This window comes from Monodelphis domestica, chromosome 1 (assembly GCF_027887165.1).
Source record: "Monodelphis domestica isolate mMonDom1 chromosome 1, mMonDom1.pri, whole genome shotgun sequence".
In the NCBI taxonomy this organism is placed as follows: Eukaryota; Metazoa; Chordata; class Mammalia; order Didelphimorphia; family Didelphidae; genus Monodelphis; species Monodelphis domestica.
Genome location: NC_077227.1, coordinates 175,044,514 through 175,058,169, shown reverse-complemented (window position 1 = coordinate 175,058,169; position 13,656 = coordinate 175,044,514). Strand labels below are relative to the sequence as shown.

General features: G+C 38.0%; 1 protein-coding gene across 1 annotated transcript; it reads right to left on the bottom strand.

Annotated features, from left to right (window-relative positions):
• Positions 1-4,670: 4,670 nt before the first annotated feature.
• On the bottom strand, positions 4,671-5,738 carry LOC100029982 (olfactory receptor 1509). The gene has a single exon (XM_001379566.5). The coding sequence runs from the start codon at positions 5,736-5,738 to the stop codon at positions 4,800-4,802; it is 939 nt and encodes a 312-aa protein (XP_001379603.2). The 3' UTR covers positions 4,671-4,799.
• Positions 5,739-13,656: the final 7,918 nt, after the last annotated feature.

Genomic DNA, 13,656 nt, shown 5'->3' with positions numbered 1-13,656 from the left:
CCCAAAGGGCGCTAAAAGACTGTCTGCCCTTTGATCCAGCCATAGCACTGCTGGGTTTGTACCCCAAAGAGATAATAAGGAAAAAGACTTATACAAGAATATTCATAGCTGTGCTCTTGGTGGTGGCCAAAAATTGGAAAATGAGGGGATGCCCATCAATTGAGGAATGGCTGAACAAATTGTGGTATATGTTGGTGATGGAATACTATTGACCCCCAGGAATTGATGTAGAGGGGGAGGAGCAAAACCAGGAGAACATTGTACACAGAGACTGTTACACTGTGGTACATTCGAATGTAATGGACTTCTCTACTAGCAGTAATGTAATGATCCAGAATAATTCTGAGAGACTTAAGAGAAAGAACATTATCCACATGCAGAGAAAGAACTGTGGGAGTAGAAACAGAGAATAAAAAAGACTGCTTGATCACGTGAGTCAATGGCAATATGATTGGGGATGTAGACTCTAAATGATCACTCTAATGCAGATATCTATAATATGGAAATAGGTCTTAATCAATGGCACCTGTAAAATCCAGTGGGATTGCACGTCCACTATGGAAAGGGTGTGTAGGGAGGGGAGGGAAAGAACATGACTCATGTAACCATGGAAAAATATTCTAAATTAATTAATTAAATAAAGCCTTCAAAAATAAATTAATTAATAAATAAATAGAATGGAAGGTTAAAAAAAGAAAGAAATGGCTTCATTGAGAAGATAGGTTTTAATAAAATTTAAAGGAGAGGCAAGATTTGTATAGGCATAGCAGGAGGGAGTTTGCATGAGGGTTGCTTTGGATAAATGGTTCCTCCTGAGGTACAATGTATTCATTCTTTCAGCAAATATATAATGGGGTCCTACTATGTGCAAGGCCTTCTGTTGAGTTCTGGATATGATATAAAGCTGAATAAGATAGAACACGGTATTGTACCAGATAATTTCTAAGTCCCTTTCTACCTCTAAAATGATTGTATTTTTATTTAAAGAAATATGAACCTATAATTCTAGGAAATTAACCTAAATTACCAGTGGAGGTCTCCATTAAGTGAGAAATGGCTTTCATTCCAATAATAACTTGGGAGACATGCATCAATAGAATTCTTCTAAAGACATATACAGTATGTATTACAAGGGCTTTGTTTTGCTTTTTGTTTTCCTAAGAGGGCAGACAGACAGACATATAGAGATGGAAAGGAAGGAGAAAGGAAGAAAGGCTGGAGGAAGGGAAAGAGAAGAGGGATAGAGTAAAGAGAAGAGAGAAGGGGAAAAGGAAAAGGAAGAGAGGAAAAGAGAGAACAAGGATAGAGTAGGAAGGGAAAAATAAAAATAAATCATTAAGGCACACTTTTTTTACTTAAATTTCTATATTTATTTGTTACATTAAAATACCCAAGTAAATTCTCTCCCTCTGCTCATCTCTCCCCATTAGAGAAGACATCATTTGACAAAAAGAATACTTAAAAGAGAACAAAGGAACAACTAGGGGGAAAACCACAATTAAAACAACTTTGAAAGTTTCATGTTAAATTTATTTTATACTTAAAAGCACTTGTAAGAAATAGAAATTTACAGTTTCATTTATTCATATGCTCTACTACTCTTTTTATTTGGTGTTTTCTAAGTTCAGAATAAAAAAAATTCAAAAAACATTCAAAATTCATTCCATGTTATCAGGGATGCAGCTAATCCATAAGGTGTTTTATGCTGTGAAGACAATGACCAACAGATAAGAGACTATTTTCCATCAAATCATGAATTAATGTTATAAATAAATATTGAAAGCACACTTTAAAATGAGCTATAAAAGGATTTTAATTAAAATGTCTATTTACTTTCCTCCTCTGGCACATCTTGAGAACTGGCTGCATGGAGATAATAACCCATTTATAGACATCGTTTCCAGAACTGAACTTTCTTTACCTTATATTTCTCTACTTACTAGTCCTTGTGGAAGAATTAAAATACTCCTTACTCCCTACTGCCACTTCCAGATTCTCCTACTACCACTATTACTCAGCAACTTCTCCCTTTCAAGATTCATCCCATGTAAATTTTTCACCCAATGCTGAACCTAATGGCTTTTGTGTATTGTCCTTAGGACATTCTTCCTCCTTTCTCATGGAGTTTAATACCATTCCAGTCCCCCTTTCTACCCTAACTCCTGCTTTCATGCCCTAAAACTTCAACATAAATGTTGAATAACCTAACCTCCCAGTTCCTCGATTATACCTAGGGATGGACATGCTCTTGATCTTGAGAAAAAAAAAACTCATATCTTACTTTCCCCACTAGTCTTGTCCAATGTCTCTTCTGTCCTTTTCAGATAAACTCTTTGAAAAATCTATTGTATTTGTAACTCCACTTTCCCTCTTCTCAGTCTCTTCTAAAAAACCCTATGCAATGTATCTTTGAGTATCATTCAACTGATGTTGGTCTCTCTTAATTGCCAGATCTAATCAGCTCTTTGTGATCCTTGTCCTTCTTGACCTGCCACAGCATTTGACTCTGGTGATTTAATCTCCTAGGAATTTCAATTTAACTGTTCTTATCTTGGTTTCTCTCCTACTTCTGGGATTGCTTTGTCTTAATCTTCATGCCCACTTACAATCGTTCTATTATGGATCCTCTTTTCTTTCTCAATAAGCTCTCACTTGATAGCCAAATTAGCAATCAGTGAGTTCAATATTTATCACTATTCAGATGATTTGGGGATCCAATATGCCAGTTCTAATCTCTCTCCTGTGTTACAGTTGCACATCAGGAATTACCTATTGAGATTGGGGTTGTAGACTAAATAAACATCCTAGTACAAACATCAACAACATGGAAATAGCTTCTGATCAAGGACACATGTAAGACCCAGTGGAATTGACCATCGGCTATGGGAATGGTGGGGGAAGGGGAGAGAAAGAACATGATCCTTGTAACCAAGGAATAGTATTCTAACTTGACTAATTAAATAAAAAAATTTTTTAAAGAATTACCTATTGAACATAGCAAAGTGGATGCCCCACAGGCATCTCTACTACAATGAATCCCAAATAAAATTCTTTATCTTTGCTCCCTCCCAACAACCACACCACTCACAAACTTCTCTCCTACTGTCAAGGGAACCACCCATCTTTCCAATCATCCAGACTCATAACCTTGATGTCATTTTCAACTCTTCTTCCTCACACACCCCACATACCTATTCAGTTAAGAAACTTTGTCATCTATTTCTTCACAGCATATTTTATATCCCCTCCCCAAACACACACTTACTTATACAACCATCACCAAAGTTCAAGCCCTCTTCATCTTCTCTTGCCTGGATTATTTAGCAAAACCATTTTAACTGCATCAAGTTTCTTCCTACCCCAATCCGTCCTCCACCCAGCTATCAGAGTGATGTTCCTAAAGTACAAATCTGAACAATTTTGTCCCCACTTTCTACCCAAAAAAATCAACTAATTCCTTATTACATTAGGGTCAAATACAAAATGTTCTGTTTGGCACTTGGCAACCTGACACCTTCCTACCTTTATAATTTTCTTATATATTATCCTCCTCCATGAATTAGATTATCCAGTAATATTGACCTGCTTTTTATTCCTCACACACAACACTTCCCATAATCATGCCTTTGCATTAACTGGACCTCATGCCTAGAAGAGGTCTCTTTCACCTCTGTCTCTTAGAACCCCCTGGCTTTATTCAAGATTTCAAGTGATTCTTTTGCAGGAAGCCTTTCTCATTTCCCCCAGCTATATGTATGTATGTATGTGTATATGTACATGTTATTTCCCACCTTGGAATATAAGCTCTTTGAGGGAAGAAACTATATATTGCTTTTGCTTTGTATCTCTAGAACTTAACACAATGTTAAGTCCATTCAATCATTCAACAAACATTTATTAACTTGTTAATGATTAAACATTGGCCAGTGGCAGGGTGTGGGGGGAGGGACATCTAAGTGGCTCAGTGGACAGAAAGCCACACCTAGAGATGGGAAGTCCTGAGTTCAAATCTGGCCTCAGATACTCACTAACTGTGTGACCCTGAGTAAGTCACTCAACTCCAATTGCCAAGCCCTTAACTTTCTTCTGCCTTGAAACCAAAATACAGTATAAATTCTAAGCCAGAAAGTAAGTGTTTAAAAGGGAAAAAAACATTAACCAGTGGAAAATGTGTTGGATTTGGGGTCAAGGGAACTGGCCTTGCTCTTACTACTTGTGTGATCTCAAATAAATCACTTAACCATTCTGGGCCTCAGTTTTTCAGCTATAAAATGAGGGGAATTGTACTAAATACTTCCTGAGCATCTCTCCAGATTTAGATCTATGATCATTCAAAAGAATGATCTCAGCATTTGTACCTGTTTTGGGAAGTTGGTAGTAAATTTAAGTCCTATTTCCAAATAATACCAGTTACTATAATTATTCTTTCCAATGGCCAGACTCAAAGGACTGAAAGCTAGAAGGAAACTTGGGGGTTACTTAATCCAACCTCTTTATTTTACAATTGAGGAAACTGAGGTCCAGAGAAGTAAAAGGTTAGCCAAAAAAAGGTGAGATTCGAACCTTTCCCTTCTAATCTAATGCTTTTTCTACCACGCTACACTTTTAAGTTTTTCTAAAGTCTCCTTCTTGCCACCCATTCTTAGTAATTAACAAAAAATGTCCTCCTCCTTTATGCATGGAGCCTTCCTCCACCCCTAACTCCAAACTTCCTTTTCCTTGAATTTTATTATGTCATTAAGGAAATGGCCTTTCTCATTTCTCATTACTCCTTCCATTTCTCGACCTCTCCAGTCCCTTCATGTAAATACTTTTGTGAAGACTTGGTGCTGTCTGAGCTGTTTCATGGAGTTCTTCACCTCCTCATTTCTCAAAGTGTAGATGAGGGGATTCAGCAAAGGGGTGATGACCGTGTAGAACACAGCCACTACCTTGTCAATGGAGAAACTAGTATCTGGCCGGGTGTAGATGAAAATACAGGGTCCAAATAAGAGAACCACCACAGTGAAGTGAGCTGTGCAGGTGGAGAGTGCCTTCCGGCGTCCTTCAGCCGACTGCTTCCGGAGAGAGACCAGGATGACTGTGTAGGAAGTCACCAGTGCCAGGAAGGAAACGGTGGAGATGGTTCCACTGTTTGAAACAATAAGCACTCCTGTGAGGTATGTGTCTGTGCACGCCAGCTTTATGACAGACGGCACATCACAAAAGTAGCTATCAATGATGTTGGGACCACAGTAGGGCAAGCGGGTAGTCAGAACTGTTTGCACCAGGGAGTGAATAGTGCCTCCCAGCCAGAGAGCAAAAACAAGCTGTGCACACACCTTCATGTTCATCACAGTGGAATAGTGTAAAGGGGTACAGATGGCCACATAACGGTCATAGGCCATGATGGTGAGCAGAAAGATCTCTGCACAGGCAAAGAGGTGTAGAAAGAAGAGTTGTGCAATGCATGCATCAAAAGAGGTGACCTTTCTTTCCAATAGGAAGCCCTCTAGCATCTTGGGGACTGTAACAGATGAGAGGCAAATGTCAATGAAGGACAAGTTGCTGAGGAAGAAGTACATCGGGGTGTGGAGACGGGGGGTAAACATGATGGTGACCACTATGAGAAGGTTCCCAAACAAAGTCAGCATATAGGTGGCGGAGAATGTCACCAAGAATAACATCTCTAACATCGAGTTATCAGTGAGTCCCCTGAAAACAAATTCAGTCACTCTGGTTTGGTTGAAACCTTCCATTCAGTGAGCCTTTCAAGAGTCCTTGGAAGACAAAAAGAATTAATTAATGACATTTGCCCACTGGGGCTAACTTTACAAATAAAACTGGCCCTAGGATTTCAATGGTATTGTTAAATGTCACTGGATTCCTTCCATCAATACATATTGCTAAAAGTTCTATAAATTATAGTCTTAGAGAATTGCCTGGCGCACCAACAGGTCAAATTGGCTCCTGTCTTGAGAGTTGCAACTAAAACAGAAAGTAAGAGTTTGGGGGTGGGTTGAGTTCTTGTGGCTTTTACAGCATCTTGGAATGAAGTTCATGTTAGCATCCTGTAGGACTGGAAACTAAATCTTATTGTCTCCAAAGTCAGCTCTCTAATCATTATGTCAAAATGTGATCTGATCATCTAGAAAGTATTTCTCTTAATAGAAATTTTGTTTTTAACTCTTGTAATGGTCAGAATTTAACATTATCACAGCTACAGTGGAGGTAGTAAATTACTCAGAAACCCATGAAAAGGAATTCAAATATTAAATGTAGCATTCCAAGCATATTCACATCTAAGAAATACAAATGATGTATGGATATTGTGTCATCAGACACATGGTTAAACTCTGATATTGGTGGGCAGACTCTTGACCTAGCCATGCTGCCTTTGTTCAGGGCAAACTCATTAACATTTAGCATGGAGTCAAATTCATTTACAAGAGCACAGGTTGAAGTCAACACGCCCAGAAGGTGTCGTCATTGCCATCCCATCCAATGTGAATTAACTATGCGATGTTACATATTCCTTGAGCACCTCCCAATCCACACTAAAATAAATATGGGAAGCAGTCTGCTGATCCTCCTCTTGGATTTTTCATTCTCACACTTGATACTCTTTTCCCCTTTTCTATCTAGGGACTCTTGCTTCCAAGTGTTCCATTATTCCTCACATTTTCCTTTAATTATTTTTCTAAGGAGAATGTCATCAGGGATTCACGCCATCCCATACTAAAATTGACTTGTCTGTGTCTCTTTATTTATCACCCATTTTCTTGGACTCCTTGCTCCTTCTTGAGCCCAAACCCACTGAGGAAAATTCTTTTTATAACAGCCGCTGGACGTCTGTTATATTAAAGATCTACAAAATACTTAGAGACATTATTATATACACTATTCTTCCTTTCCTCGTACCCTGTCATGGAAGAGATTGTGATCAGAGATGGGAAGACAAATAGACCCTACTTTGGGGGATACTGGAAGACTTTCCTATTGCATACAATGTGGGAGGATGTTCAGGGATTTAGAGACTATTTTGTTCCCATCATCTATCTATGGCAATGACCATAATAGAAAGAGCACTGGCATAGAAATCAAAAGACCTCTGTTCCTAACTTGCTATGTGACCTTGGGCAAGTCGATTTCTCTCTTAAGTTTCTTCATCTGAAAACTGAAGGTGTTGGACCATATTGTTTTTAACATCTCTTCCAACATGAACATTCTATTCTAAATTTCTATAGAAATGAGAGTGATTTTAAAAATTAAAGTTAAAAAGTTAAAAATTAAAATTAAAAAATTAAATTAAAAAATTTTAAGTTAAAAAAATTTTAAGTTAAAAAACAAAAAAGAAATGAGACTAATTGTTTTATGTGTGATATTATATGTGAAGATATATGTGGCTTCAAGTAGTGGCTGGCTAGCTGGTCCTTTAATTACGAAGTCGTAGCTTGGTATAGCACAAAGTGAAAGAAATAACACTTAGGTAGAGTCAGGAGAACTGGATTCAAATATCAGCATAAACTTTTAATAGTTCTATGACGATGAACAATTCACTTAGACTATCTAAACTCCAGCTACCTCAGTGATGTAATCCTATTTGCACTACCTGCCTTATGACAATGTCGTAGAGGAAGGAAATGTTTTATAAAATGCTGTATAAATATAAATCCTTTTTTATTATTATAGGGATAGAAGGCAAGATGTGAAGCTCTGGGGTGGGAAGTAGTTTTTTCTATCTCCAGGGGCCCAAATAGTAAAATCTATCTGATTATCATTTTAAATTAAACTTCTAGTGCATGTGATTTCTTACCCAGAACAGAGTAGAATCATGGGGATCTGAGTGAACTCCATGAAGCAAGCCAGAAAATTCCTAGAGTATCAAAAGGTTCAGTTCTAAGAGCTGCCAAATTATAGCTTTACCTAATAAAAAGCAATCTCCACCCCCAATCCACCCAGTCCACCCTAACCAAGCTGTCCTCTTTTCTCAAAAAATTCCTACCTCCTGCCTTAGTATCGGTTCTAAGACAGAAGAATAACAAGTATTGGGTAATCAGGGTTAAGTGACTTGCCCTGGTCACAAAGCTAGGAAGTGTCTGAGGTCACATTTGAACCCAGGGCCTCCCAAATCCAGGCCTGGCTCTCTATCCATTGTGCTGCCTGTTTTGTTTTGTTTTATTTTACTTTTTAACAATTTGTTTTATTCTTTAATTTATATATATAATTTATATTATATGTTGTCACATATCATGCATTATATAATTTTTAAAGATAATTTAACACTAGCCTATATCCCTTTCTTTGGTACTCAAGTCAACCTTTGGATTTTAAGGGGGGAAAGGCTTAATCTTAAGATTGAAGATACAACATGGCTTCTGAATAAGAATTGAGACTGTGTAAAAAGCGAAAGAGAAAACTCCTATCCTACTTTTATCCTTCTAAAGCTTTATTGAAACAAAAGCAACCCGAGTCTCCCCCAATTAACTCACTACTTTCACTTCTCCTAACCCCATTCACCAACCTCATTCATAAAAGAGCAAGCCCCAGCCCAGTCCTAGGGGCAGGATTGGTCCTTATATAGACAAATCTCATGCTAGAAGTACAGTCCAATTCAAGACCAATCCCACACCAGGAAGTGGGGGGCGTGGTTCCTCTCCCAGCATGGGATTGGTCCATTCAAGACCAATTCCATGCCAGGAAAATAGGAGGGACCCCTGAGTCATGCTGGGGGATGCAGTCCCCCCCCCCAACATATTTTAAAACTCATAAGACAAAGTATTATGTCTGTCTGTAAACAAATCTCTTTAAAGAGTGTGGGGTAGAGGAAAGATGGTGGGGTAGAGAAAAGTGGGCATGGGCCATTCTAAAGGTCCCCTAGCTTCTGGCATCCTGAAAATTCTTGTCTCTTTCCCAGAGTGAGGTCAGAGAATTCCAATCAGAGGGGCATTGGAAAGGGACATCATGAAAAGCATAAATTGGAATACTGGGAGGAAATGGATTTTTTTTTCCTTCAGGAATCCAAAGTGAGATGGTGTATGTAGGCTCCAACTCCTGGTTCTTAGGCTCTCAGCTGGGAAGGCAAGATGGTGGGCCTCGCATGGCTCATGCCTTTTTTTTCTCTGGCCCACTTTTTATTATTTAATAAATAATTATAAATTAAGATACAGTCTCCAGAGATTTTTAACCTTAACATGCCTAGCTGTCCCTCCAGCTACCTTCTGATAGTGCTTTCCCATTGTCCCTAATTCAAGTATCTATTTTATTGTAAGTAAACTTCAGATATTAATTATTCTGCTTTAGGGATCTTGACAGTCATCTTCCAACTCTCTTTTGCTTACATTACCTGCCTTCTTCTTTCCTTGTTTATAATGATAATAATAGTTCACATTTTCAAACCTCTTTTAAGATTTGCAAATGTAGTGGGTTGTTATCCCCATTTTGCAGATGAAGAAAATGAAGGTCAGAGAGATGAGTTGACTCGATTGAGATTAATCAACCAGGATATAAATCCAGAAGATCTAGGATTTGAGTGCAGATTCTATAACACCAGTCCAGTACTCATTCTACCATGCCACTCTTTCATTGTTTCCTCTTGTCTGAGAAAAGAGGGGTTTCTGTTAGCAAGTATCACCAGAAATCTTTCCAAGGAATAGCACTGGAGGGGCAAAGAATAATCATTTGAGTTGTTTGTCTTTCAGTTTTGTTCTTCATGAACCCATTTGGAGTTTTCTTGGCAGAGATACTAGAGTAGTTTGCCATTCCCTTCTCCAGTTTAATTTACAGATGAAGAAATGGGGACAAATAGGGTGAAGTGACTTGCCCGCAGCCAGTAAATGTCTGAGCCTAGAGGTGAACTCAAGAAGATGAATCTTCCTGACTCCTGGCCTGGTGGTCTACATGTTGTGCCACCAGTTGCCCTAGAAAGAATAGGTACCAGCACAAAAGAAGTAAAGTCACTCTTGGGAAGAATGAAACCAAAGTGGCCATGGAAGGACAAAGATTAAGTTAGTCTGACCATATTTCCTAAATGCCCACTATGTGCAGAGCTCTCTACTGAGCACCTACAATAAGATGATAAGCAGTTCTCACCCTAGAAAATCATATATTCTAAGTGAGGGGCATAGAGCCCTTTGAGATTTACAAAGTCCTTGTCTCAAAATAATGTGGTGGGTTAAATAATACAAGTTGCTTTGGGAAAAAAGATTCCACCCATAAAGATCAGCCAAAGTTCTGCCACTTATATAGTCTTAGAGGGTGGCCTGAGGACTTACCCAGAGTCACAAAGCTAGTATGTATCAGAGGTACAGGCTTGAACCCTGGCACTCCTGACTCCATGGCCAGCCATCTAGTCACTTAGTGACTTCTTCGCAGTAGTATAGTCATCCTCATTTTGCAAAGGAAGATACTGAGACTCAAGGAGGTTAAATGATGGGTCTAGACTATGGTTACATAGCTATTGAGGGAGAAATGAATGAAACAGTACTCAATGAATTTAAAGGATTATTATGTTCTTATTAAGTTGTTTTAGAATTCTTAAGTACTTGACTTACAATTAGGAAATATGGGTTAAGGATAGCGGGGTGGCTCAGTGGATTGAGAGCCAGACCTAGAGACAGGAGGTCCTAGGTTCAAATCTGGCCTTAGACACTTCCTAGCTGTGTGATCCTGGGCAGGTCATTGCCTATCTCTTACCATTCTTCTGCCTTAGAACCAATACACAGTATTGATTCCAAGATGGAAGGTAAGGGTTTAAATAATTTTTAAAAGGAAATATGGATTAAAACCATTGGCTTCAACACTTACTAGCTACTTTGCCAAAGGTGATTCATTTAACCCCATTAAGTTTCCATTTCTTTTTCTGTAATGGAAGAATACTTACACTGCTGATGGCAATCATGAGGAAGGCTCTCACAATTTTAAAGCATACTTTGATGCTGTTTAGTCACTCAGTTGAATCCAATTCTTGATGATCCACCAACCATATCTCACCAGTACTGTCCAGGCAGTTTTCATGGCAGACACTGGAGTGCTTTGCCATTTCCATCTCCTAAAACACACTACATAGATTCATTATTAATGGTTTCTTACTGGTTTTGAATGCATTAAAGCATTTTTAACTTAAATTTTTGACACAAGCTTTCCACCACATATAAGCAAGTCCTAGCTGCCAATTTGAGGGTGGGTCATCCTCTACATGAATGGGCCAGCATTTATTATACTAGAGAATAGGTGCTAAAGTAGTCAGTCAGCAGAGTTTGGGTGAGTTTGGATGATAAATATTCCTTTTCTTTCTATGTCCTCATCCACACCACTCTAGGCAAAGTCAAAGAGGATAGGAGTCCTTTTTCTTTGGTGACTTGTTCTCTCAACTCTTATTCCTAATATCAGTGACTTTTAACAAGATGTAATTTCCTTTCTTATCTCTTTTAATTAGATCAGTTTTCACTTTTCCTTTATCCGAGTATCAGTAACTCAGTAAAAGAATTACCAAGATTTTATCTGCGGATATTGTGAGACACAAATGAGAGAATGGATGTAAAGTATTTTGCAAACCTTAAAGTGGTATGTAAATGTCAGTTATTACTATTGTTTTTAGCCTCCAGCCTGATGATGACTTCATCCCCTGAACCTCCTCCTATACTCTTGCTAAGTTCAAGCAATATTTATTTGCAATAAAGGCATATAAATGACTAAGCTTCCAGGAAAATATGTATGCATATGCACCCATAAATTTAATCTGCATTATTAGGATTATCCTAAGTCTAGATAATTATCAAAGTAAGAAATCAAAAAATTATTTGTAGCAATTGCCAATGCAAGCCAGTTGGAGGCTGCCCTAGCACACTCCTGATTTTACCCAAATTACTCTCTAATATTCCATCAGACCTCACGTCCCATACCTTGGGCTCACAGTGAGTATATTGATAATGTTGTCATTTCTTCAACAATGTTTCTTGAAAGACTTGATATAAAATCATTCTTGGCAGAGAGGTAAATCCAATAGACTGTTGGAGAAGAAAGCTGGAAAAAAATGTATAAAAGTAGGCATTCAGCACAAAATGATTTCTCACTATTTTTTTAACCAATTACCTCATGCCTTAGAATCAATACTGTATATTGGTTCCAAGGCAGCAGAGCAGTAAGGGCTAGGTAATGGGAGTTAAGTGACTTGCCCAGGTTCACATAGCTAGGTAGTGTCTGAGGCCAGATTTGAACCCAGGACCTCCAGTCTCTAGGCTTGACTCTCAGATTACTGAGCCACCTAGTTGCTCCTTTTTTCTGTTTTATTAAGTAAGCACAGACATAGTTTGAAAGACTATAAATCTAATTTACCATTTCATGTAAAATTATTTTTATTCTCAAAATAATTATCAACAAATAAATATTTAAATAAATAAATTTAAAAGGAAATTCCATTTTTAAAAAGGTTATTGTACCTTTTCTGCTTAAAAACTCAGTGTTCATATTTCTCTAATTCACTTATCATTTTATTTTATTCAGTTCTAGATTCAGCCACACTTTAAGAGGAAGATTAGCAAAATGAAGTATGTCCAGAAGTGAGTGATCAGAATGTTAAAGGGACTTGACACTATTCTCTAAGAATTAGTTGAAAGAATTTAGTGAGAATAAAAGAAGACCTGCAGTGAGTTGGTAAACATGAAAAGAGCTCTAGCTCAAGAGTCAGAGGACCTGGATTCAAATCATACTTCTGCCTCCCTCTGTATGACCATGGGAAAGTCACTTAACCCCCTTGGCCACAATTTCCTCAACTGTAAAATGAGGTAGTGGATAAGGTGGTCTTTGATATTCCTTCCAAGTCTAGATGGATGAGTCTGTGGCACTATAACTTCAAATACAGGAAGAGTTGTCACATAAAAAAGAGACTACATTTATTCTGCATGACTCCAAGGGGCAGAATTAGATCCATGGGTGGACATTATGGAATACCAATTTCAATTCAGTAAAAAAGGAAGACTTTCTTAACAATGAGTCCTCTCTAAATTTGCTCTCCTTGGAGATTTTTAAGAAAGGGGTACAGGACCACTTGTGCACCCTGGATTAAGAGTCAGAACATCTGAACCCAGTCCTGAGTCCAATATTTGCTAACAACATAAATATGTTCCAGTCACTTGACTTCTCAAGGTCTCAGTTTCCTCAGCTGTGAAAATAGAAATAATATTAATTGCACTAACACTTGGTGGTTGTGAAGAGAGCATCTTGTTAACCTTAAAGTACTATATAAATGTGAGCTATTGTTATTTTTTGTTATTAAGGGGAATTCATTGATCAAGTAGGAAGTTAAAATAGATGACTTCTGAAGTTTCATCCACTTCTTAAAATACAGATTCCAAGAAAAGATCAGAATTATGCTTAAAATAGACTGGATCAACCCATGCAAAATTATTTGAAGGAAGCAACTTTGTGAAATAAAATGAAATTTGGACAATGGCTTTAGAAAAGAGGGAAAATAGAATTGGTGGCTCAGGATACCCATCGGAACACGAGGGTAGAGAGAAATAGGTTTCAGAGATATAGAGAGTTAGAGCCAAAAAGGGACTAGGGTGTCAGAGGCTCGAAGCTTTGGGCTCTGGAGGGAAATAGAACAAGCTCAAAAACTCCACCTAATCCCAGAAGTCACTCAGTCAATTGTTTTATCTTTATTCCTAGCTTATA